We start from the raw sequence: 26591 nt of genomic DNA, 5'->3' as shown, positions 1-26591 counted from the left end.
TGAGACATACACACTTTCCTTTCACTGTCATAAAAAAGAACTCTTCCTCCCAATCATTGTGAAAATGGTAAGTTTTCTTTCACTTTTCTGCCATGTTTTTCATTTTGTGGAGTCAAAAACCGCATCTAGCTCCCCATTGTAGCTGTGTCCTCCCTTTGCTTGTCTCAACCAAGTGTGAGATGGAGGTTTGTCTTGCACACGATATTGAACGTTGACCCCCAAACTATCCCCCAATCTACATCAATGTTTTTGATTCAAAAGAACAGCAACACAATTAAATACAATTTTTAGACTGAGCTCTATTTTTAGAATATGCCCTGCAGGAAACTTGTATACAGTAGTCCCTGCAGGTGACCGGGTGCCCTCAGGCACCATGTTGGCTACCTCTGCCCTAAACAATAGTATAACAACTATTTATATAACATTTACATTGTATCAGGTATTATATGTAACCTAGAGATGATTTAAAGTATACAGGAAGATTTGCATAGGTTATATGCAAATATACTTTGTCGTTTTGGTATCCATGCATGGGCCTGGAACAAATCTGTTGCAGATACGAAGGGTGAACTGTATATCATATTTTTGCCAGATCTTTTATTATGTAAACATCCTTTTTGAGTATTTTGTATTAACATGCTCTTCCTGCTTGTCATATAAACATTTTCTGTGTTCATATATTTAAGCATACATTTTTAGAATTATATTACCTAACAGAAAAAAATTAAATTCACCATGCTTATTTGTGTGACTGTGTAAGTGACTTATATTGTCATTTCATGTCTACCCAGGACTGCCATTTCACAATTAGAGGTGGGCGTATAACAGAAAATGGTGAATACCAGCTTCCAGTAGTTGTTCTGATGCTCAGCTTGCCACACCCCACAAAGAACTGCCCAACTTTGTTGACTCCTGGCATGATGGAGAACCTCTTTCATGAAATGGGACATGCCATGCATTCCATGCTAGGTAGGACCCGGTATCAACATGTGACAGGTGAGGGAAAAAAATGTTAACTTCAGAATTCCTCTTGCATGTAAATTAGTATTCATACAATTGGGCTTATTTATATACTTAATGTAAAAACACTTATCCCTCAATTTTATTTATTTTTATAAATAATTCTAACTTTTGTTTGTTCAGTTTCTAATTGTATTGCTTTTTTAATTGTCATTCTTAAACATACAGTTTTTTCCAGTTATTTAATTAATGGAATGGTCTGGTCATGACTACTTCCACTGACAACCAGGCCTTTTGAGGTCCATGGGATACACTTACTAAGCAGTAAGTGTTATCAAACATTGGGACAACAAAGGGATTCCAGAGGAGGGCTATTTTATTTAAGGCAGAATCAAGTGGTAGAAATATCACTATGAAACTGTGCACTGCTAAAGTGGAAAGTAAAGGAAGTACCTACCTTGGGTACCATCCATGAACAAAAAACAAGATTCTGTTGGAATATTATCATAGGAATCTGAAGGGTTCATGTAAACAGCATATCAAAATGAGAGATGATTGATGAGATTAAGTGGTTTAGTTATGTAAGTATTATGGTGCTTTATCACCACATAAGCAGCATTCCAATAAAAACAGGTCATTGAATGTTTAAGAACTTTGATCTCCAATTATTGGTTTATAGCAGAGGTGGACAACTCCAATCCTGGAGAGCCGCAGTGGATGCAGCTTTTTGTGAATGTACAGAGAAGCTCCAGGAAAATACAAAGCTCAATGGCTTGCAAGTGCTTTTTTGCTGTTGACTACAGGCATTCATAGGTGCATACTGACTCTAATCTCATTTATCCATTCTTCTCCATTGCCCTCCAGTCCCTGGTTGCGCAACTGAAAACCAATCCGCTGTCTCACTCCTACTATTTGATCATGGCACTTAAAGCATTAAGAGAGATATTCTTAAATCACAGTGATGCAGTATCCAAGGGAGAAACATCAGTCAGTGGAATGGCATGGCTTGCCTAAGATTTCTGGTGCAATAAAGAAGGGCACTTTAATTTTGTTTAGGAGTAGAAAAGTAGTAGTGTTGCTCTGTATCAGTTGTGTAGGTCTGCAGGAGAGCCAAGTGGCTGCACTACAGTAATGGGGGAATGGGGTAATTGATTAAGCACGTATGGGTTAACAACTCACTCAAATCATAATAAATACCTCAGTGGGTCAAGACAGGATAATGCTGACACTACGAATTATAAAAGGTCAAGCAAAGGCAGAGTGATTGAAGGTAGATTGAAATCTCAAGGGAAGGAAATCATGATTCAGAAGAGAGGCCGAAATACATCTAGTTAGTCTATGAATGACATGAAAGACATGGAGACACAGAATTGGAAGAGGGTAGACGAAGCCGGGTAACACAGCTATTAATGTTATAAAGTGTTGTTAAAAACATGTATTTTATGTTCCCTACTGATACATGGAATTATATTCTATTATCCCTATTATTTTTGAATATGACTCACTGTTACAAAATATCTGTTTGTTTAAATATTTTATTTGCAGTGCTTGAAGTGGGCCAGTACTCACCAGTACCTCTCCCAGTTTCAGCATAGAGTACCAGCACCATTTCTAAGTGTGCAAGTGACTACTGGCACTTCTTAAGGAATCTTGAGGTCCCCAAACAACTATTTGATTAAATTTCATTAATCTCCATAAATTGAATACCAGTAATTTGGTTCGACTTCAAACACTAGTAATTGTACAAAAAAAATCAAAATGTAAATGAGCTTAATATACAGCACCACTGCAAAAATAATAAAAAAACACCACATGTACTTTAAAAACTGGGCTCTTTCTCTTGGTTGTGGTAGTCCATTCAAATTGAACAATCACACAGCATTTCTAGTATTGCTTCATAAATTCAAAATGTGGTAATTTTCTTGCTGTTTGCATTTTGCTATTAATATTAATGTATGTGTGCAGTTTTTAATCCCATGTTTATTAGTACATAACTGATCTATACGTCACTAACCAGAATGCAGTAACAGAAATGTGGTAATTACATTTTTTAACAGGACTGCTGACTGTTTTGTCCTTTCCTTGCAAACCAAGATTAAATCCATTTAAATTTTGGAAGATGACAGGAAGAACACTTCTGCCAAGAACTTTGCATCCAGCATTTTGGATGTAAATGCCTATGCTTTTTTAAGACAACAGCTGCAGAGAAAAACAATCTCTTGGCAGAGTTCACAAACCATTTTAAGTACATTGTCCTTACTTAGCCATAACATTGTTATGTACAAGTAAATTATTGTGCTCGGCTGACATATCAGGCAGGAGTTTGTGAAACAAGAGATGCTGAAGGCTCAAAATTGCTCTGATGAGATTGATCATCAACATAACACTGTCCATATTTTTTAAACCATTGCTGAGTTTTGTACACAGAACACTTTGATGTATCAGGTAAAAGGTATCATCTGTGGTACAAGTTCAGCCAGGCGAGCTGACAGACCCTGTACCCTTCCTGCCATGGAAGAGGCACCATCTGTTACAACCAGATTTACTAGTTGCAAATCTAGTCTGCTTTCATTAAAAAATAAAACAATTTTCTTGAAAATGATTTCCCCTATTGCCTATGAAACACTCCTCATCAATAAATACAGACATACAGTAGTTGTGCAATGTCACTGCCATCATTGGATTTGTCAGCAGCTAGTGACATTACAATGGCCCCTTTCAATCTCTCTTAAAGGGTTTTGAAAATATCACTTGCTAGTACTTCAGCTGTTTTTATGGTTGTTGTATCAGGCATTGGCATTTTCTGAATGGATGATGTTAGGCTCTTCCTTACTTTGTTGTCTGTCACTACCTCCTCTATAGAATCCATGCTACACAGAGGGAGGCTACAGTAGCCTTTTCCTGCTCAGAACATGATTGAACTAAGATTGCTTGTCTGCTGTCATAGCTTATTACTAGGCTTTGCAAATTATGTCTGCAAACATCTTAGCCTGCTGGAAAATTTGTGTCAAAGTTTGAGTGTTTTATATTAAAGTGCCTTCTCAAATTGTATTCTTTCGTGACAGCAACAGATTTACTACAGAACAGGCATATGGGTTTTGTTAAAACAGGTATAAATAGATATTTCTCACTAAAATTATTATTAAGTTGTCTATTTTCAGCATCAATTCTTATTTTAAGGTTGAGAAAGAAAATGTTTGTAGATATTTGTTAGCTGCAAAAGAGGAGTAGTGAAATCTCAATACGTAGTGAAGCTTCGGAGCACGCACTTCAGAGGCCTCTAAATGTGATGTGATAGCAAGGGGAGGAAGAATATGAAATCAGTGTATTGGTGCTCAGAAACAAGTTTATCTGTGGGGATAAATGCATTTTAACAGGCTAGATAATTTTTTTATAGGGTTTGGCAACACTGAACACACCTTTGGGACCCATATATTTCTCAGAAAAGGGTCTTCATGAAAATAAATGGGGGACAAACTATTTTGGAAAATCAACAAGGCTAAACACAATCCATAATGAGATAACATGACTTACTCTTGGGCTGTTATACAGATTACTTGAGAAAAAAAACGCTGTACCTGCATTCTTAGACAATATCTTTCTCCAACTAACTCATATCTCTGTCCCACCATCAACTTCAGTGAACTTGTGGTGCCTGATGGGAAATGTAGTCCCCATGTTGGTACTAGTTTTTGGGTTGCCTTTCATCATTACATCCCCCTGCCACCCAATATGCCACATAGCTATTATTTCAAGTTGGACCAATGGCAACACTCGTGCAAAGTTTAGTGAAAATCAGTTCAGCCATTTTTGTGTAGTTTATCAACAAACAAACAGACAAATGAACAAATTCCAATTTTATTTATATACAGCATCTTTTGAGTACATACTTTATCACCATTATCAACATCAGTTGTGTGGAATATGAACTTTTGAAACTCATGCATTTAAAACATCAGTATAAACACACAACTTAAGGACACAGTAACAGTAATTGTTCCCTAACAGCCCAAATGAACTTGAAGCTATTTCAGTTATTTATTGAATGCAGATTAATTTGAAATTCATTTACTGAAATTTATTATAGAAAACTAGAAATTATCACCTAGATTTCTTTTAAATAAGTAATTGTGAAATGCAATTTTTCACAGCATTATATTCTAAATTATGTCATACTAATCTGTTTCTAGCATTGAAAGGAATGTGTTAAAAAGGTAACACCATTTCTGTGATATTTCTCATTATAGTACTCTATATATTTTAACAAAGTGTATAATGTTCTTTTTTATTTCATCATTTTTGCTATCACAATTGTAAAATGAAGAGTTTTGTGGAAACTGTCAAAATAATGCTTTTGTGCTAATATTTGCTTACTGATTTGCTTTGAATGCTAAACATTTAACTACACTATTCACAAGTAAATTCATATTAGCAAACTAATTGTTTGCAAAAGTTAAAAGAGAAAACATTTTATACATTTAAAAAGAAACGTATCAGTCTATTTAGATTAAACACTCATGGAAGTTAAATCCTTAAACTCTGTTTTCTTAAAATACTTTGGTATGTGTTGCTAAGAGAGGCAATTGGAAAATGAAAACATTGGGAAATACCTACTTAATTATATACAGTGATTCAGAAACGTTTAAGTAGTCCTTGATGTGTAATGTCAAGAATAAAAAAGATTTGTTCTTTTCATTTACAAGACTACTAATTTTCCAATTGGTGTGTTATTTAGGCTCCGTAACAGTTAAGTATACCATATTATTTAAAAAGAGCAATGGTCTGTGCCATCTACATTAAGGATTACTTATACTGATCTGAATACATGAAAATGTGATATTGCATTACTCTCACACATCCCTCATTTTTCTTATGTTAGAAGCAGTGTCCAGACTAAAAGGTGGCATATTGAATAGCTTAATTGTGTTTCTGACTTAACTAAAAACATTTCAGGCCCGTAACTTAATAACTGTTATTGTAATACAATTAAAAACCTTTACAGTGGATGATGGTTGTTAGGCTGTTCAAATAGTGGCAGTCTGCAAATATATTTGTTGCACTTGACAAATAACATTTCCATAGATCTTAATCTATGTAAACAAAAAAGCATGAACTACTGAACTGCCCTGTCCTCTGTTTATGACTGTAGTTTTAACTGTTAATTATTACATTATTGTTTGATATCTTCCCTAACCAATTCATTTTCAGAATACAGTTTTGCAGTTATTCAATAGAAATATATTTTGTTTACAGATGTGTTTATTTAAGGGGCAGCACGGTGGCGCAGTGTTAGTGCTGCTGCCTCGCAGTTAGGAGACCCGGGTTCACTTCCCGGGTCCTCCCTGCGTGGAGTTTGCATGTTCTCCCGTGTCTGCGTGGGTTTCCTCCGGGCGCTCCGGTTTCCTCCCACAATCCAAAGACATGCAGGTTAGGTGGATTGGCGATTCTAAATTGGCCCTAGTGTGTGCTTGGTGTGTGGGTGTGTTTGTGTGTGTCCTGCGGTGGGTTGGCACCCTGCCCAGGATTGGTTCCTGCCTTGTGCCTTGTGTTGGCTGGGATTGGCTCCAGCAGACCCCCGTGACCCTATTCGGATTCAGCGGGTTAGAAAATGGGTGGTTGGATGTGTTTATTTAGGAGATGTGCTTTTTTATATTTTAAATATAAACTTTTACAGTAAAATTTCACATAGGGCAATACTGTCACTATTTTGAAAACACATCAGTTCTCCATACATTTTCATTTGTTTTAGGTACTAGATGCCCTACTGATTTTGCTGAAGTACCGTCAATTCTTATGGAATACTTTGCTAATGATTATCGGGTTGTTAATCAGTTTGCAAGGCATTATCAGACTGGACAGGTGTGTATATTCCATTAAATTCTTAATACTATTATTTAAGTTTCTTAATGTGCTTACTTTGGCTCAAATGTTCAAATAACATGACAGTTTTCTTCTTCTAATTTGAAAAGGTATTATACTTGTCCTAAAGTACTTCTCTTTAAATACCACCTGGCAGCTGGTAGTGTTATTTCTTATTGGCCTGTCCCATTTCATTTTATATTACTCTAAAATTGAGACAGACTGCTATGTTTGTGCATTTACACATAGCATTTTAAAATAGCTTTGACACTTTTGTTTTGCATCTAACGTTAAGCATTATTCTCTACTGAGGCAACATCCTTCCTAGTCATGTCAATTTGCAGGGCCTGCTTTTTGGCTTTTAAGCACTTTAAATGACTTAACAATAGGAACATACCACTGATTACATGGGTAACCATCTTTTAATTCCAACTTACTTGTGTGTGAAGAGTACAAATGTTGCATCATATTTTTAAGTAACATAACACAACATAATATTCCCAAACCTGGGGTGGGGAGAGGTTACTGAGTGGTACTGAGCAGGAAGCAGCCCTGGATATGATTTGAGTCCATTACAGTGCCTACTAATGTACGCACCTACACTAACAAAGTCATGCTAACTAGCACACCTTTGGGTATGCTGGAAGAAAACACATGCACTTGCAGGGAGAACATGCATATTCTATGCAGACAGCAACTGGGTGTGGGATGCAAACCAAGACAATGGATCTGTAAGGCAGCAATGCTGTCCCACTGTGCCAGCATTCCACTCTGTTTGTTACATCTTAGTTTAAACATTTGCAAAAAGAAAAACTGGGAGATTATGTTGAAGAACACAGTAAAAAAAATACCGGTTTAAATATGTCTACAGACATTACATAAATATGGAGGAATATTTCAGACAAAATTAAGTGGACAAATAAATATGCAAATAAATACATGTTTTGGGAAATGTTACAATACATAATCACAATGATATGTAATCATACATATAAAAATGTGTCATGAAATGTGTTTCTTGTTGCTTATTTACACTCCTGATCAGACATTTTTGATTTTTGGACTTTATTTTTTTAGTAAATTACTTTAATACTTTAATAACCCTGCTTTGGGATCGAAATAGTAGCACCAGACAAAAAGTCTTGCTTAAGAAAAAATATTAATTGTTCTAAGACTAATAAATTTCATAATTTCTTCATGTATATACATAATGTGTATTTTTAATTGTTTTGTCCTTTCACAGCTTCTTCCTAAAAGTATGGTGTCTCGCTTGTGTGAATCTAAGAAAGTATGTGCTGCTGCTGACACCCAACTTCAGGTGAACTTATGAATTAATTGTATATATGCATGAAATAATACTAAAATTTATATGATGTAATGCTTAGTAGAAGCTATCTGTTTGAATAATCATTCACTTTATCAAAAATACGTGCTTGGAAACTAGTAAAACCTAATAAACTTAACTAAGCCTATTTACTAGTAATCATATATATATATATTGTGAAAGGACCGATGAGACAGCAATAAGGGTTGGGGTTTCCGGCCCCGTATATTGTACAGCAACTCGTACAGAAACTAAATGGGTCAAAAGTATAAACCAAAGAGTTCATAACGCGACGCCGACTCCTGGCGTCGCGGCCATTTTATTGGGGTGGAGCCGGAAGTGGAGGGATGCGGGAAGTACCGCAAGGGAGGATGGGAAGGATGACGTCAGGGCAAGATGGCGGAGGAAGGGCGGAAGTACGCGACTGCGGTCAATCCAGGCCTATGGTGCAGGAAGGTCTTTCTTTCTATGAGGAAGCAGAGGGAGAAAGTTAATACCCGCCATTCCCTGGCGGCGAATGGTTTCCCAGGTGCTATCGAATCAATCCGCTGCCTCCTACTGCGCGTGCGTGACACGATCCCCCCCTTAGCCCAGGACCGTCAGGTCGGGCGGACCTAACCGAGAGGTCGTGAATACGAGAGAGGGCATCGGCATTGGCCTGAAGGGTGCCCCGCCGATAAGTGACAGTGAACTTATACGGCTGTAAGTCCAGGAACCACCTGGTGACCCGCGGATTCGACTCTTTGTGTAGGGACATCCACTGAAGTGCAGCGTGATCAGTCACCAGAGCGAATTCGCGACCCAGCAGGTAGTAACGGAGGTGGGTCACTGCCCACTTAATGGCCAAGGCCTCCCTCTCCACTGCCGCGTGCGGGTCTCCCGGTCCATCAGTTTCCGCTAAGGTACATCACAGGGTGCTCGACACCATCGACGCTTTGGCTCAGCACGCACCCAGGCCTGTGTCCGGCGTCGGTCTGGAGAATAAACGGAGCCCAAAATCGGGCGTCCGTAACACAGGTTCCGGCGTTAGGGCCTTCTTTAGGTCACTGAGCGCGTGTTCTGCTTTGTCGGTCCACACCACGTATAGGGGCGCCCTTTTTTGTCAGGTCAGTCAAGGGTGCTGCTCTTTGAGAAACGGGAACAAACCGGCGGTAGTAACTCGCAAGCCCCAAGAAAGCCTGCACCTGTTTCTTGGTACGGACGGGCCATTCTAAGATGTCTTTAACTTTGGAGCTCTGTGGCCGCACCTGTCCTTGTCCCACGAGGTAGCCTAAATATTTGGCCTCCTTTAATCCAAAAAAACACTTCCGGGGGTTTATGCGGAGGCCGGCTTTAGCCAGTGTTCGGAGGACAGCTGCGACCTGCAGTAGATGCTCCTCCCAGGTGCGAGCCTACCTGGTGACAACGTCATCCAGGTAGGCGGCACTATAGGACTGGTGGGGCTTCAGCACTCTATCTACCAGGCGTTGGAAGGTCGCCGGGCCCCGTGCAGCCCAAATGGGAGGACCTTGTACTGCCAGTGCCCGCTAGGGGTGCTAAAGGCCGTTTTTCCTTTGCGGATGCCGTTAAAGGAATTTGCCAATACCCTTTGTCATGTCAAGGGTAGTCAGATACGAGCCGTACCCAGCCGCAAGGAGGTCGTCAATGCGGGGCATGGGGTAGGCATCGAACTTGGAGATCTGATTCAGGCGTCTAAAGTCATTACAGAACCTCCAGGAGCCGTCTGGCTTGGAGACGAGGACAATAGGGCTGGACCAGGGACTATGGCTCTCTTCAATTATGTCCATGTCCAACATACGTTTCACCTCCAGTTCGACCTCTGCGCGCTTTGCCTCCGGAGTCGGTAGGGCCTCTCCCGGACGATTACCGGGCTCCGTGACTATATCGTGGCAATCAGCGCGTCCGGCCGGGTGACTCGCTCACTACCTCGGGATGGCTCGGAGTGTTTGGGCTAACTCCTGCCGCTGCTTGGGGTCAGCTCTTCGCCAGGTTAAGGGCAGTTGTGCTTGCGAAAGGGAGAGTGACCTATGGGAGCTGGGAGCTCCTCTCTATCTCTCAGGGCTTTAACAGGTTGACATGATAGATCCTCTCACTTTCGGTCGACGATTGGGCTGTTTCACCAAATAGTCGGCAGTCCTTTCTCTCCTTAACCTCGTAAGGCCCTTGCCAGTGAGCGAGCAGCTTCGAAAGTGGGAGGTCGGGGCGAGCACCATAACTTCGGTCCCCGGGCGGAACTCCCTGAGGGCGGAGTTGCGGTTGTAACACCGGCCTGCGCTGCTTGCGCACGAGTCACGTGCTCTTTTAGGAGGGGCCTGATCTTTGTGAGTCGGTCGCGCAGTTGCGCCACGCATCTCAAAATGTTAGAGGAGGGAAGAGCCTCGGCCTCCCAGCCTTCTTTTAGGATGTCGAGGATTCCCCGGGGTTGTCGCCCGTATAGCAATTCAAATGGGGAGAAGCCTGTAGAGGCCTGGGGTACCTCCCGTAGGCAAAAGCACGAGCGGGAGGAGCTGGTCCCAGTTCCTGCCGTCCGCGCTGACTACCTTGCGGAGCATCTGCTTAAGCGTCTGATTAAACCGTTCGACCAACCCGTCAGTTTGCGGGTGATAGACTGACGCTTTCAGGTGCTTTATCTGCAGTAATTTGGCTACCTCCTTGAACGTATCCGAAGTGAAGGGCGCCCTGGTCCGTGAGGACCTCCTTGGGTATGCCCACGCGGAAAACAAATTAACCAGTTCCCGTGCGATGCTTTTAGTATTAGCGGAGCGCAGGGGAACCGCCTCTGGGTACCGGGTGGCATAGTCCACCATGACTAGGATATACTTGTGGCCACGGGTTGAGGGCTCCAGGGTCCCACCAAATCGACCCCTATCCTTTCAAAGGGGATGTCCACGAGGGGAATAGGGACTAGAGGAGCACGGTCCCTCCTAGGAATCTGGCGGGTCTGGCACTCGGACAGGATTGACAGAACCGCCGGACCTCCTCATTGATCCCAGGCCAGTAAAAGCGGGCTTAATCCTCTCCAGTGTTTTTCGCCCCGAGGTGGGCCTAGGAGGTGAGCATGTGCCAACTCGCATATCTCCCGCCGGAAGGTACGCGGAATTAGCAACAACTTCCGCACCTCGCCCTCATGGGTAGCCACTCGGTACAACAGATCATTCTCAAGGACAAAGAAGGGTTCCCGCGGTGTGGATCCGTCCGCTGTTGAGCTGTTAGGCAGAACGACCGCATTCCGGGCAAAGCGCAGGGAGTCATCATTCCACTGCTCCCTCTTAAAGGAGGCGGCGTGGACCGAAATTGATGGTCCAGGCCGCCGAGAGGGTCTTGGGGCCTGGGCCGGGAAGAGTTCCCTGGCTAGTCCCTTCTCCGCGGAATCTTCCGGTCAAGGTCCGTAGCCACGAAAGGTCCCCGAGACACCAGCGCCCATAGGGCCTGCCCTTGTGCACGGCGTGGAGGCCGCGGGAGGGTGCCTTTTCCCCTCATAACAAGATCCAACGAGGCCCCGGAGCGCGAATGGCTTACCGCTGATTCTTTTAGACCAGTCTTGTCCCAAAATCACTGGGAAGGGGGGGTCAGGTAACACAGCGACCGTCATTTGGATTGGTTCCCCTTCCAGGTGACATAGCAGTGGCGGAACGATATGACCTAGTCCCCCATGCACACAGGTGACCAACAAATGCTGTTTTAACCACTGTTGCGGTAAGACAAAACGGCGAGCAACAATGGTAATGTTGCTGCCGGAATCAAACAAAGCCACCACGGCGTGCCCATTTAGCAACACCACTCCCGTGTTCGACTCGCCAAGGGATGCGGCGGGTACAATACCTCTCCGACGATGTCCAGCTGCAGTCCATAGGCTCCGGGCGATGTGATGGGGCAGTTTGGCAGCAGGTGACCGGTCTCGCCACACTTGAAACAGCGGCGGTCCCGCCTCTCTCTGGCTCTGGCTGGCGCTTCTGCAGCGCTGCGAGGGCTCGGGGTGGCCGCCCGTCCCTGTCGGTTCCCGAGCAGGCTTTTCTGACCCCCCAAGTCGGAGGACCGCCAACTGACGCTCCAGGACGTCGAGGAGGCCCGACATGTTTGGTAGGCGTGTCCCCGGACCTGCTGGGCGAGGGAACTGGGCATTGCATTGACCAGGCCTTCACAGGCCACCCGCCGACCACTTTCCGCCCGTCGGGTCCTCTGGCGTAGCCAGCGCCCATCTTGCCCCAGAACTCAACGCCTGGGCGCGAAGGGCTTTTCAGGGTCAAAGACCCAGTTCCGCCATTCGCCTGCTGGCCCGGGCTAATGCCGTGAGCGGGCCAGTATTTCGGGCTTGAGGAGGTCGTAGTTAGCGGCCTCCTCCTCAGGGAGGTCATAATAGGCCGCAGCTCGGGTCCCTTCAGGTATGGCGCCAGGATGGACGCCACTGACCGCTGCCACTTTCGTTCGGGTGGCCGTCCTCTCAAACATGCCCAGGTAGCGCGGACGTCCTCCGGCGGGCCCATCGGGACTAAAGGAGGAGGCGGCTGCCTGGGCGGGTCTGGTCTCGCCCGTTGTGCTTCTACTAACCTGGCCTTCGTGGCCTCCAGCTCCCGGGTGGTGGCGGCTTGCGCGAGCTGCAGCGCCTGGAGCTGGTCGTTCATGGCCTGTAACACCGTGTTGAGGTGCTGTCCCTCCGTCATCTCGGGATCTCTGTATCCTGCCGACTACGCCACTTGTGAAAGGACCGATGAGACAGCAATAAGGGTTGGGGTTTCCGGCCCCGTATATTGTACAGCAACTCGTACAGAAACTAAATGGGTCAAAAGTATAAACCAAAGAGTTCATAACGTGACGCCGACTCCTGGCGTCGCGGCCATTTTATTGGGGTGGAGCCGGAAGTGGAGGGATGCCGGAAGTACCGCACTGCGGTCAATCCAAACCTATGGTGCAGGAAGGTCTTTCTTTCTGAGGAAGCAGAGGGAGAAAGTTAATACCCCGCCATTCCCTGGCGGCGAATGGTTTCCAGGTGCTATCGAATCAATCCATGGCCTCCTACTGCGTAGCGTGCGTGACAATATATATATATATATATATATATATATAATATAAAATCTTAATATTAGCTTTAGAAAAAGAACAAATATTTCACATTACAGGTGTTACGCCTGTTTGAATATGTATATCAATATAAATAGCCTCTTAATATCAGTGTTTTGTGAAAAAAAAATGGCAAAAGCATAAGGAAAAATAGAAGGATTTCAGCAAATAGGAGGCAAGGAAAAACATACTATTTGTTGGTTTAAACAGTGGTATAAACAACAAAAGGAAGTTGATCGAGTGACATAGAGTGTCAGAGAAACTCAAAGTTCAAGTTCACAAAGTCGCACAGTGCCCAAAATAAAAACAAAAGTTGTCAGATATCAAAGTCACCATGAAAAGGCAAGCCGTAGCCCACATCTGAGTGTTATATGAAAGCTTATTTGGGTACAGAGAAAAGAAAAAAAAAATAGGGACATAATGAGGAAAAAAACTCGAAATGTCAATTTTAATTTCAAAATTTCCACTTTAATCACGTAGTTTATTTTGTCATTAAAGTAGAACATCATAAACTTAATCTTAAAATCGTTTAATTTACTAGTTTCTCAAATACGATCGTAACTAAAGTAGCATGTTAAATGCTATGTTATGTATGTGTTCTTCTGTGTGCTCTGTGTGTGTGAATCACCCCGTGCTTCTTAAACAGGCTTTCTCTTCCTCCGACTGGACACAGAATCAATTACATTTGTGATATTACAACTCTCTGAGTAATTAAAATACTGAGATGTATACTTGAAATAATTTTCATGATGATAGGAGTTAAAGCATGTTATTAAACATGGGAACATGGTGGCGCTGTGATAGTGACAATCTGTCTCCCCGTCCAGAGATTGTTCCTGCCTCCCGCAAGATGCTTGCTACGCCATGTGCGACCTTCGATGAGTAATTTATTGCAGCAGCACTGTCTCTTTCACACGTACTAACCCCCGACTACTGTCCTTCCTTATCTTTCTCCAATTAACCAATCACCACACAATCAGCTCGGTAATAGATGTTAAGCCATCTGTAAGCTTAGAATGCCAATTCTTCAAAATTTTTAAGGAACATTGGAATATCTTCGTAGTACATGTTGAATTATTCTATCCATCAATCCTTCCAGTATTGCGCCAGCCCCAGCAAGAGTAGAGCGCGAGGCAGGAACAATCCCTGAACAGGGTGCCAGCTCCTTGCTAGTGCTGCGACACCATGTCCTCACATGTTTAATTATTAACAATATAGATTATTTAAATTATGTTAACATTTTATCTGTATAATGTAATAAACATATTTTACTGCATTTCATCTTAAAAATGATATTGTCATCATATGTAAATACGCACTTTATAAAGTGTCTTAGGTTTCTCAATATTATAACTGTATCGCAAGTTCACAGTGAGGTAATTGTACTTATAAGTACAAACAGTTCTACAAGGAACACTTGACGGACTTATTGAACGCGTTTTTAGTTCTTGGGATGAAACTGTTTCTGAACCGTGAGGTCTGTACAGGAAAGGCTCTGAAGCATTTGCTGTGTGGGAGGAGCTCAAATAGACAGCATAGCTGAGGCAGTGTGTGCTTGATGCTGTATACCGATAATTCTCTTTCCGATCAACTGCTGTAGAGCTGTGATTCCACACTCAGATACAGTGATATAAATACTCCGAATGGTGCAGTGGGAATAATATGGAAAAAGATGATATGCTGTGAAGAAGTTGCAGTGAGAATAACAATGCTAAAGCAGCTATGGTATTTGGAATAGTTTGGCCATTCCGTGGACCATTGGATCTGCGCTGGTATCCATAAAGGTTGCCTGTTCGAATCCCCATCACTGCCAAAAGTGATCCTACTCTGCTGGGCCCTTGAGCAAGACCCTTAACCTGTAATTGCTCCAGGGGCGCTGTACAATGGCTGACCCTGCTCTCTGACTCCAAGGGGTATGTGAAAACTAACAAATTCCTAATACAACAAATTGTATAAGGTGAAATAAAGAAAAAATTTTTTTTTTACAGGTTAATTACAATCAGATGCCTTGAACTAATGAACAATATACGGTTAATTTCAGTTTGTTTGATAAAGCCACATCAGGGATGTGGAACTAAAAAAGAAAGGGAAACCACACAGGAACAGCAGCACTGCTTTGACGCTGGGCGCCGCCAGTTTGCAAAACCGAGTAGAGTACTTGCGTATGTCAAGGATTTAGCAGGAGTGAAAATGTGCATGGCTTTACACCAAGTTTAGTTTTTATACATCACAATGTGAGTGTGGAAACTGGAGTATGCAACATTTTTGTGCGTACACACCGTTTATATATGAGGCCCCTGGTGACTGTGGAGGCCATTTGAGTACAGTGTACTCATTGTCATGTTTAATAAACCAGTTTGAGATGACTTGAGCTTTGTGACATGGTACGTTATCCTGCTGGAAATAGCCATCAGAAGATGGGTACTCTATGGTCATGAAGGGATGGACATGATCAGCAGCAATACTCAGGTAGGCTATGACATTTAAACAATGCTCAATTGGTACTAATAGGCCCAAAGTGTGCCAAGAAAATATCCACCAAACCATTATACCATCACCACCAGCGTGAACCATTATTTGACACTAAATTCTGACCCTACCATCTAAATTTTGGAGCAGAAATTGAGACTCATCAGACCAAGCAACATTTTTCCAATCTTCTATTGTCCAATTGTGGTGAGCCTGTGTGAATTATAACCTCAGTTGCCTGTTCTTAGTTGACAGGATTGGAATCCAGTGTAGTCTTCCTGCTGCTGTAGCCCATCTGCTTCAAGGTTCGATATGTTATGCATTCAGAGATGACCTTCTACATACTTCATTTGTAACAAGTGGTTATTTGAGATACTGTTGCCTTTCTATGAGCTTGAACCTGTCTGGACATTCTCATCTGACCTCTGGATCAACAAGGCATTTTTGCCCAGAGAACTGATGCTCACTGGATATTTTTCCTTCTTCAGACCATTATCTGTAAACCCTAGAAATGGTTGTTGTGAAAATCCCAGTAAATCAGCAGTTTCTGAAATACAGTAATCCCTCGCGGCTTCACTCTATCACGGATTTTAAATATAAGCATATCTAAATATATATCACGGATTTTTCGCTGGTTCGCAGATTTCTGTGGACAATGGGTCTTTTAATTATGGTACATGCTTCTTCAGTTTGTTTGCCCAGTTGATTTAATACAAGAGACACTATTGGCGGATGGCTTAGAAGCTACCCAATCAGAGCATGTATTACATATTAATTAAAACTCCTCAATGATATAAGATATGCTTCCCGCGTGGTGCTTGATTGTTTGCTTTTCTGTCTCTCTCACCCTCTCTGACATTCTCTGCGCCTGACGGAGGGGTTGTGAGCAGAGGGGCTGTTTGCACAGAGGCTGTTTGCTTAGAAGATACGGACGCTCCTCTAAAACATGCCGCTTTATCGCGGTGCTTCGGCATACTTAAAAGCCCAAAAGCACGTATTGATTTTTTGATTGTTTGCTTTTCTGTCGCGCGCGCTCTCTCTTTGACATTCTCTGTTCCTGACATGCATTCTTTGAAGAGAAGATATGTTTGCATTCTTTTAATTGTGAGAAAGAACTGTCATCTCTGTCTTGTCATGGAGCACAGTTTAAACTTTTGATTAAAGGGTGTTATTTCATGTCTAGAGGGCTCTAATAATGTTAACAGTGTGGGAGAGTTTATAAGGGCTTAAAATATATAAAAATAACCATACAAAAATATTGTTTCTACTTCACGGATTTTCATCTTTCGCTGGGGGTTCTGGAACGCAACCCCCGCAATCGAGGAGGGATTACTGTACTTTATTAATACTTTATTGAGGTGCTGCCATTTGATTGGCTGATTAGATATTTGTGTTAACAAGCAGTAATAAAGTGGCCAAGGAGTGTATAGTATACTTAGAGGACTCAATAACACTTTATATTTCCATTGTAGTTTATTACATTTTAAATCCAAAAAATGTAAAAGTACTAGTATCTTAAAATGTTAACACCTTTATTATAAGAGTAATTGCTTTCAGATATTTTAATTTACTGAAGTTTGTACTGACATCCTAATTTATTTATAAATTATAAGTAAACAGCATTACTGTTTGTTTCGTGGTTTGTAGCAATGGCAGATTTTAAATACCTTGCTCAGAATCAAATCGTGAGTCAGTGGTGGTGGCTAATACAACATCCTTGAGATTTATACTCTCAACTAAATCACCCTAATGACTAAGCTGCAGTGGCTTTTAGTGCACTAAATGTTCAACCCTAAAACAAAAAGAAAGAAAAAAACAAAAATGGTAGGACAGGAGTAAATAGGTAGTTAATATAAAATAAAAATGTCATAATTACTTAAATATGTCCAAACTATTTTTGATGGTGTCTTTGCTGTAAAAATAAAAATGTACCAAATCAATTTGAAAGCATCAAAGTTAACTGAATAGTCTCTTTCTACAGTAATAATGCTTTCCATTTCTTTGAAATATGTACTGGTCTTCATGAATAGAGTTTATTTTTTCTAGTAATAGGTAGCATACCCTATTCCTACCATACTGCGAAGTAAAAAGGTGATATAGAGTTTTTCCATTTGAGCAAACATATAGCCATATACTATAACTTAGCCAACAAATACAGAGTGTTTATCTGATAAATCTTCAAATAGGACATTAAAGAGACTTTTATATAGGAAGACAGATTAGAACACAAAATTATTATATGCAGCATTGGCCCTTTTAAAATGTAAATAAATTACAGTCTGTATATCTTATTAATCTTTTTTTGAGGTTTAATATGTTTGTCATGTCAAAGTACATTTATGAATTGTTATACATATGAGTTGTGATTTAGCTGGCTTGACTGCATTTCTATACTTGTCCCCAAGATATCTCCATATGTATATGCAAATATTCCAAAATCCGAAAAATTCTTCTGATCCCAGGCATTTCAGATTAAATTTGTATTAGCATACTGTTTACATTATATATATTGATTATTAAAAATTTCCAGTGCATCTCATAACAGTTCTGTATTCTCGTACATTCAATTTTTAGAATGTTTCTAAATAAATGTATGAAATGTGAGATCAGTAAAATTATAGTCAATAAATTAAATATGCTTTGCATACTAAGAAAAGTGATCTTTTTTTTTTTGTAGGTGTTCTATGCTGTCCTTGATCAGATTTATCATGGCAAGCATCATAAAAGAGCATCAACTACTGAGATTCTGAAAGAAACACAAGAGAAATATTATGGACTTCCATATGTTCCAAATACGGTACATTTTTACTGTTTTATATGTTTGCAGCTTCTTTTTGTTTAAAAGGAAAGATTGTGAAAGTGCAAAATGAGTTTTAACAAAGTACTATACCTAATTAATATAAGCAAAATGAAGCTGAGCAGAAAACTTGTCTCTGAGAGAAAAGAAAAGTTTAAAATTAAAATTGTTTCAGGAGCTCAGTAGATCAATGTAAATATAGCTTAATAATTATTTTTTACATTGTAGAGCAAGAGACACACACATACACACGTAGACCACTACAGCTACTTGACTCCACACGTTTGAGATGCACTCTGTCTCCTATATTTTTCTGTCATTTTGACTACTGCATCACTATATGACACAACATCTACCAACATAGTTTAGATAAGCATTGTGGTCTACGTATGTTAAAATGCCGAGGCTATATTCTGGCATGGCATGTTTGCATTTCCAATTAGACAGTAATGTTAACTTTGTTTTGTTACTCATTTAGATGTGCAGTCAGAAGGTGGATGTTGTGCAGCCTCATCTGGGCTTCTACTAGTGTTGTTAGGAAGATCTGTTGATTCAGGTGTTTTAAATACTGAAATCTACAACTCCTGTGGCCGTTCATTATCAGTTCTCATAATGGCAGTCCTTTTTTCCTCCTTTTGATGTGTTGTGATGCACCATCTACTTCAATTGCATATGTTGCAATTCTTATTTTCACGAACATAGCTGTCTGTTCTTTCAACTTTACATCGACTCCAACACGTCAGTGTGAATAACAGAGAGAACAGATACAGCATTTGCAACTTTTTTTACTTGTTTATTGATGTCTTTGAATGCCAATGCATAATACAGAAAGATTTTTCCATTGCAACAGTTCACTTTTATTTTTAACTAGCAAAATACCCGCGCTTCGCGGCGGAGACGTAGTGTGTTAAAGAAGGTATGAAAAACAAAAGGAAAAATTTTAAAAATAACATAACATGATTGTTAATGTAATTGTTTTGTCATTGATATGAGTGTTGTTCTCATATCTATATATATATATATATATATATATCTATATACTAGCAAAATACCAGCCAGAGGAGAAGTAGTGTGTTAAAGAACCAATGAAAAGAAAAGGAAACATTTTGAAAATAACGTAACATGATTGTCAATGTAATTGTTTTGTCACTGTTGTGAGTGATGAGTGTTGCTGTCATATATATATATATATATATATATATATATATATATATATATATATAAAAAAAACAGACAGGAATATTATTCCTGAATAAATCAACTCAAACCTTAAACAACTTATAATATTTTGATCTCCATAAAAATATATCCTGTCTAAATTATACAAGTTAGTAATAAAGTAAACGTTAAAAGAACAAACATTCAAATTTCTTTACTCTTATGTAATTTTATATAAAAAATAAACTTAAATTTTAAATATCCCAAAAGACTTTGCTCTCCATAAAAATATATCCTGTCAAAATTATACAAATTCAAATATGAACATGCTGCATAACAAAACCTGGAAATATAAATAAAATGTGTTCCTTTCGGCAATAACAAATCAAATCATTCAGTTGTCTTTGCTCATATGTCATTTTAGAGCTGGATGCCTGTCATCTTTTTTTGGCAACAAGTTCGTTTATGTTTGGTTTGAGGTTCTGTGTTGTGGAAATTCTCAGGATGGATTGCAGGTGTTCATCAGCGAGGCGACTCCTGTGTGCTATTTTGTTAGTCTTTATCACTGAGTAGAGCTTCTCACACAGATATGTGCTACCAAACATGCACAATGTTCGAGCCGCATGTAGACAGACTTTTTTTGTTCTTCAAAGTCACCAAAGCGCCGTGGCAACTAAGTGCGCTCAGTTTATCAGCAAAGTGCGTATTTTGGGAACACCGTAGTGACGACTTGGTTCAACATTACTTGGCAACAGGGAAAGTGGGGCAAGTTGCACTGGTGCATTTGTGTCTCCCATAAAAGCAGCTTCACTTGAAATCACTTTGTGATTGTGCACGGGTAAAAATGTCCGCTGAAGTGTCAGATTCTTATTTAATTCTTCTACTTTCTGTATGTTCTGCATTGCATTCAGGTCTTTCAGGTTACCCTGATGTTTTGTCTCATAGTGCCGTCTTAGATTAAATTCTGTAATTACAGCCACATTAGCTCCACAAATGAGACACACGGGTTCAGTAAACATATACTCAGCCTTCCATCGGTTTTTAAAGGCTCTATTTTCAGAATCAACTTTTCTCTCCAGCATCGTGTGAGCAAGCTTCGCAATAACTTGCAGCATCATAAGCTAGACTTGATTAACGCGGTAAGTGTTCGGCAAGGCAGCTGAAGCGCTGCATTATGGGATCTGTAGTTTATTGTTTTACCAGCGCTTCATATACCCGGGCCATTAATAACAATAATACAGTATATAAAATGATCTCGGGCGGATATAATTACACGCCGGGCAGAATGTGGCCCGCGGCCGGCCCTTGAGTTTGACACATATGGACTAAATAGAACTTGAAAAGATATATTTTTCAAATGTGATCGCAATTCAGATAGAGTTGACGCGCACTACAGCCTGCATGCCTCAATAAGTCATCCTCCCCTCGCTCTTACTTTTTTACCGTTCATCTAATGAAAACACTGAATATGGCTTTACCAAAACAATCATTGATGGCGAATAAAGTATCCATTATTCGAGTATGTAGATCAGGGTATATATATACCCGCGTATCGCAGCGGAGACGTAGTGTGTTAAAGAATCTATGAAAAAGAAAAGGGAACATTTTAAAAATAACGTAAAATGACTGTCAATATACAGTAATTGTTTTGTGAGTGTTACTGAGTGTTGCTGTCATCAAGGATTTGATTATCATTATTTCTTTCAATCAGGTTCGTATTTGTAGGATGTGTTGTGTTCAAGTTACATTCCGTGTTTGTCAATCGTTGTAAAGATGACAGGTTTCATTTATCGATTCGTTTCTTACTGCATCAATAAACAGCTCGTCTTCTTCTTTATCTGAGACCCGACACACTGCATGCACAAGTTTTTTTTTTCCTTTAGCGGGACATTGACTTTTTCCACTGTGTGCTTTGTTTCCACAGTAGCTGCATTTATGAATATGCTTGTACTAGCAGAATACCCGCGCTTCACAGCGGAGAAGTAGTGTGTTAAAGAAGGTACGAAAAAGAAAAGGAAAAATTTTAAAAATAACGTAACATGGTTGTTAATGTAATTGTTTTGTCATTGATATGAGTGCTGTTCTCATATCTATCTATATATATATATATATCTATCTATATATATATATATATATATGTACCCGCTTGGCAGCGGAGAAGTAGTGTGTTAAAGAAGAAAAGAGAAAGAAAAGGAAACATTTTGAAAATAACGTAACATGATTGTCAATGTAATTGTTTTGTCACTGTTATGAGTGTCGCTGTGATATATATATATATATAGCAAAATACCCACGCTTCACAGCGATGTCATGTGTTAAAGAAGTTATGAAAAAGAAAAGGAAACATTTTAAAAATAATGTAACATGATTGTCAAAGTAATTGTTTTGTGTATTTGGCAGCGTCACGAAGTTGTTTTCGCATCTGCATCAGAAAATGTACCACGCGCCTGACACGCCTCCTTTTAATGTTTTCTCACAGCTTGGATTGCTGCTGTCATATATATACACACACACACACACACACACACATACATACATACATACATACATACATACATACATACATACATATATATATATATATACACATACATATCTTCATATCTACATATCTATATACATATCTACATATACACACATATATATATATATATATATATATATATATATATACATACATACCTATCTACATCATATATACACACACATACATACACACACACAAATTATATATATGTGTGTATGTATGTATGTATTTATGTATGTGTGTGTATATATATATATATATACACATACATATACTTGTTTGTATGTGTCTATATGTGTGTGTATAGGTTTGGTCACTGAGTGCAAGGGAAAAATAATAAATTATAGTCTATAAGTTATTAAACAGTAAAACATTAACGTTTTAAGAAGTACAGGTACATTGAAATTACATTTTCTATGTGAACGCTCAAATTTGTGCCTCTGGTAATGTGCCTTACGGGCATTTAAAGAAAATTAGTTTTGTGTCCTCTGCAGTGTTAAGAGAGAAAGGCTTTGGTTTGGGATAAAAGGAAAAAAGGTGTAAAGAAAGGAAAGTTGCCTTTTTTTTTATATAGTATAGAGTGTTCGCTGACGTTATGATCGCCTTTTGGGGACAGTCGCGGTGGGTCTTGTGTAGACTGGTGAGACGTCCCAGCCATTAATCGGCTGTGATGGCACTGTCAGTCCTGCACTCGTGTGCGTGTCTTCATAATTGAGGGAGGACCTGATAATCGATACGTGCAAAAGAAAGTGTGAATCGCCTTAATATTATTTTGCCGTGGTGTAGAAAAGGGGTCCGTGTTTGCACTTGTCTGGGCTATAGCGCAGGGGAGGATGAAAAATTAAAACTGCTCACTTTGACTTAAGGCAGAAGCGCAGTCAGCGTCTCAAAGGCCGGCACAGCTATGCACGCGCGCTGGCTGCTCGACTTTTGCTGGGCAGGAGACCCCAATTTGCAGACACGTTCATGATATCAAAAGTCTCAGCGCCTTTGGAGGTCATTCATATACATATATAGCAAAATACCCGCGCCTACGCAGCGGAGAAGTAGTGTTTTAAAGAAGTAATGAAAAGAAAAGGAAACATTTTAATAATAACGTAACATGATTGACATTGTCATGAGTGTTGCTGTCATATATATGCCTGCCTAAATAAGTCACCCTCGCTTTGCTCTTACTTTTTACCGTTCATTTAATCATGGCTAGTGGCGGAAAAATTATAAAATGGAAGGAGGATGGCTTTACCAAAACAATTATTGATGGCTTAATCGATTATTCATAAAGCTTGAATTGGTGATCTGTTTTTCTGTGTTAACCTCATATTTTTTCATACTTCTTCTCAAACTAAGGTGGTGCAAGGTTAAAATGAATCGTGATGCGCTGATCAATGTAATCCGTGTACCAGAAAATCATGCATTGACAAAAGCTCCCCTTTGCTTGTAATGCAAAGTGTGATTAAATGCATTATTTTTTAACGCGTTATGGAGCACATGCATCGAAGCTTCTCGGCTGTGCTTGTGCTAAGAAAAGGAAAGATTTTAAAAATAACGTAACACAATTGTCAATGTGACCTTTTGTAAGTAGTGCCTGGAGGATTCAGTGTGTAGAAACTCTAGAGACAGCGTGTGTATTAACTTGTGGATTTTTCTGTGAGTATTTGGTGGCAGTCTGACGAAGTTGCTTCGGAAGACAGCGTTAGCCGCGGAGCTCAGCTCAGAGCAAAATGAGGTGGGAGGGGAGATGATGACGTGACTCCCCCACCCGCCTTAACTGTCAATCCCCCACAAACACAGTCTCTCGGAATTTGCATAAGCACACCCCTTCACCTACAATTTTAACTTAGTTACAAAGTGATCAAAACTCTCGTTTATATCCTGCGTCCTCTCATTAAACTTGTATCCCGCATTACCTGTGGGTATGTGAAAGCATGCGTAGCCTGTCTATGAACTTAATTTAAAGTTTAGGTTTACACCTTGCTTTCTTTCCGAGAGTAGCAGCACTCATGAATATGGTAGTATATGTCACTCGCTCGCTTCTTATTGTTTCGCTGCCTTCTCAATTATATAATGCATGTTTTCTTCAGCGCTTTTTGGAGGTCTTCCTGGTTTTCTACGCACTGTGTTGACAGTCAGTTCACGTGATTACGTGGGAGGCGTGATGATGTCACACAAAACTCCGCCACCCCGCGGCTTTCGAGCTCAACTCCATTTCAGTAAATGGAGAAAAATACCTTCCAGTTATGACCATTACGCATAGAATTTCGAAATGAAACCTGCCCAACTTTTGTAAGTAAGCTGTAAGGAATGAGCCTGCCAAATTTCAGCCTTCTACCCAAATGGGAACTTGGAGAATTAGTGATGAGTCTGTGAATCAGTCAGTCAGTCAGTGAGGGCTTTGCCTTTTATTAGTATAGATACGTGCAGTTGGTTGATAGAGGTCTTTTTAGCAGTCTTTTTGGCAATAAACAATTCATTATAATCAGAAGCTTGCTCTTTGTCAGACCAGGTTAACAAGAGCTCCTGTGCTCTTTACAGTTCAAAGTCACCACTCCTAATTTGAGCGTTACATTCATGTGTTGTAGGATTGGTTTAGAAATGTGGTCCTCAGAGAACAATTGTTTCCAGACGATACATCTGGCTTAGCATGACTACTGGTTTCCTTATAATGCAATTATGTGTTTTAAAATGAAAGATAGAAAGTTTGTGCACACTTCCATTTATTGGTCGGTAGCACATCAAACTATAGTGTGGGAACACTTAGTAACAGTAATGCCTGTATTGTGCTTTGGACATTTTGGTTGGTTGTTATTAGTGTAGCCTTTGGTTGATGAGGTAACTATTATTCAGTAGTTAGTATAAGTTTATAAACAGGGAGCTTCAGATATTTTTTCATTTTTCAGAAGCCATTTTTGCTAATCTACAGATTTCTGCCTGCTTATGCTGAGCTAATTTCTTCACGATCATCCAAGCAGAATGGAAATATAGTCAGCATTTTCACAAACAGTAACTAAAGTGAACATAGATTTCCTGACACATGAAAAGACACAGTAAATATTTTGGCATAAACAATAAGGAGGGTAGTTCAAATCAGAAAGCGTAGAAAGGAAGGTGTTGTGCACCTAGATTCAGGACATTTTAACTTTGGATAATTTACTAATTCAGTACGTTTAGCAAAAGTACTTTGTTATATTCTGCTTCATCTCGTCATTGTTTGTATTGGTGCATTACATGATCAAATAATGTGGAGTTTTATCACAAGTTATTTAAGAAGGCTGGAGTTGCAGTCAGCTATTTTATGGTATTCTGTTGTACTTCACATGTTGGTGTAATGTTTTGATATGGTAGCTTAGTTGTACTTTTTCCTACTAATAAAGTTAATGCTATTGGGGTATAGCAAATAAATTTAATATTATAATAATGTAAATATAATACATGAGGCCCATTCTAACTAGACTTTTATGTCATATGTGTTATGAACGTTATATTGAAATAGCCTTTTGTGGTGGGCCCAGCAACACAGTGTATCAATGCAAGCTTGCAACTCCTCTCGCTCAAGGATATATTCAGGGACTGACAGATTAGACAGAGTTGAGGAAAAGCTGAAAAGAGCATAGTATGAGATACCCTTAATAATTATCTGCTCCAGAGTGATCTGGATTGTAGACTGGGGTGAAGGTTCACCTTCCAAATGGACAGTGACTCTAAGCACAAAGCAAAGACAATACAGGAGTGGCTTAGGGACAAGCTGTGGCAATCATTCTCTGCAATATAGCTGAATAAACTAATTTCACTTTGGAATGGTCAATGGTCATTTAAGTGAGACATATTCCTCTTGATATTGCATATATCGGTATAAGACCTATTTACAAGTAATTTTACCAGCATATCAGATGCTCTTAGTATGCCAAACTAAACTGAGGGGAATAATCATTTTAGTGATGCTTTGTAGGTGTTAAGACCAAAAGAAGTATTTGCTAAGTTCTTCTTACATAGTAGAATATGAATAAAAGATGCACTTTTGCAGTACCTAAAGTGTTAATGATTTTTTTTATTAGGAAACTATGTTCTTTTAATGTGGGCAGTGTGTTTAATCACTGTGATGGCCATTGTAATTGTGTACTGGGTTGTGTGCTGTGCTAGCAACATCATGTCAAGAGAGGCCAATGAAATCAATTAGCAAATTAAGAAGGTAGGCATGGTTATGATATGCACTCTCAACCTACTGAAGGTATTAGTGGAGGAGAAAATGAAGATAAAAAGTAATGGTGATTGTGAGTATGAACAAAATTACACATCCTGTCTATGACACACTATTTTTGAGTAATTTTGGCCAATATGTTATTCAACAGAAGTGTGTCAAGACTTGCTACTGGGTCTCTTCCATATTAATAGCAATACACCTTTATAATGCTTCAATGTGGCGAGTACTTTATCTATCTGTC

At 40.0% G+C, this 26591-nt stretch overlaps 1 protein-coding gene across 1 annotated transcript in view; it reads left to right on the top strand.

Annotated features, from left to right (window-relative positions):
• LOC120523821 (mitochondrial intermediate peptidase-like) overlaps positions 1 to 26591 on the top strand; it is a 178980-nt gene that overhangs the window by 79105 nt on the left and 73284 nt on the right. The window contains exons 13-16 of the mRNA XM_039745453.1: positions 792 to 996; positions 6710 to 6819; positions 8063 to 8137; positions 18348 to 18467. Coding sequence (XP_039601387.1) covers positions 792 to 996; positions 6710 to 6819; positions 8063 to 8137; positions 18348 to 18467 — 510 coding nt within the window. The remainder of the gene's footprint in view (positions 1 to 791; positions 997 to 6709; positions 6820 to 8062; positions 8138 to 18347; positions 18468 to 26591) is intronic.

The sequence above is a fragment of the Polypterus senegalus genome, chromosome 2, assembly GCF_016835505.1.
Source record: "Polypterus senegalus isolate Bchr_013 chromosome 2, ASM1683550v1, whole genome shotgun sequence".
NCBI classification, from domain to species: Eukaryota; Metazoa; Chordata; class Cladistia; order Polypteriformes; family Polypteridae; genus Polypterus; species Polypterus senegalus.
The sequence above is the reverse complement of the archived record's forward strand: the minus strand, read 5'-3'. Positions and strand labels throughout refer to the sequence as shown.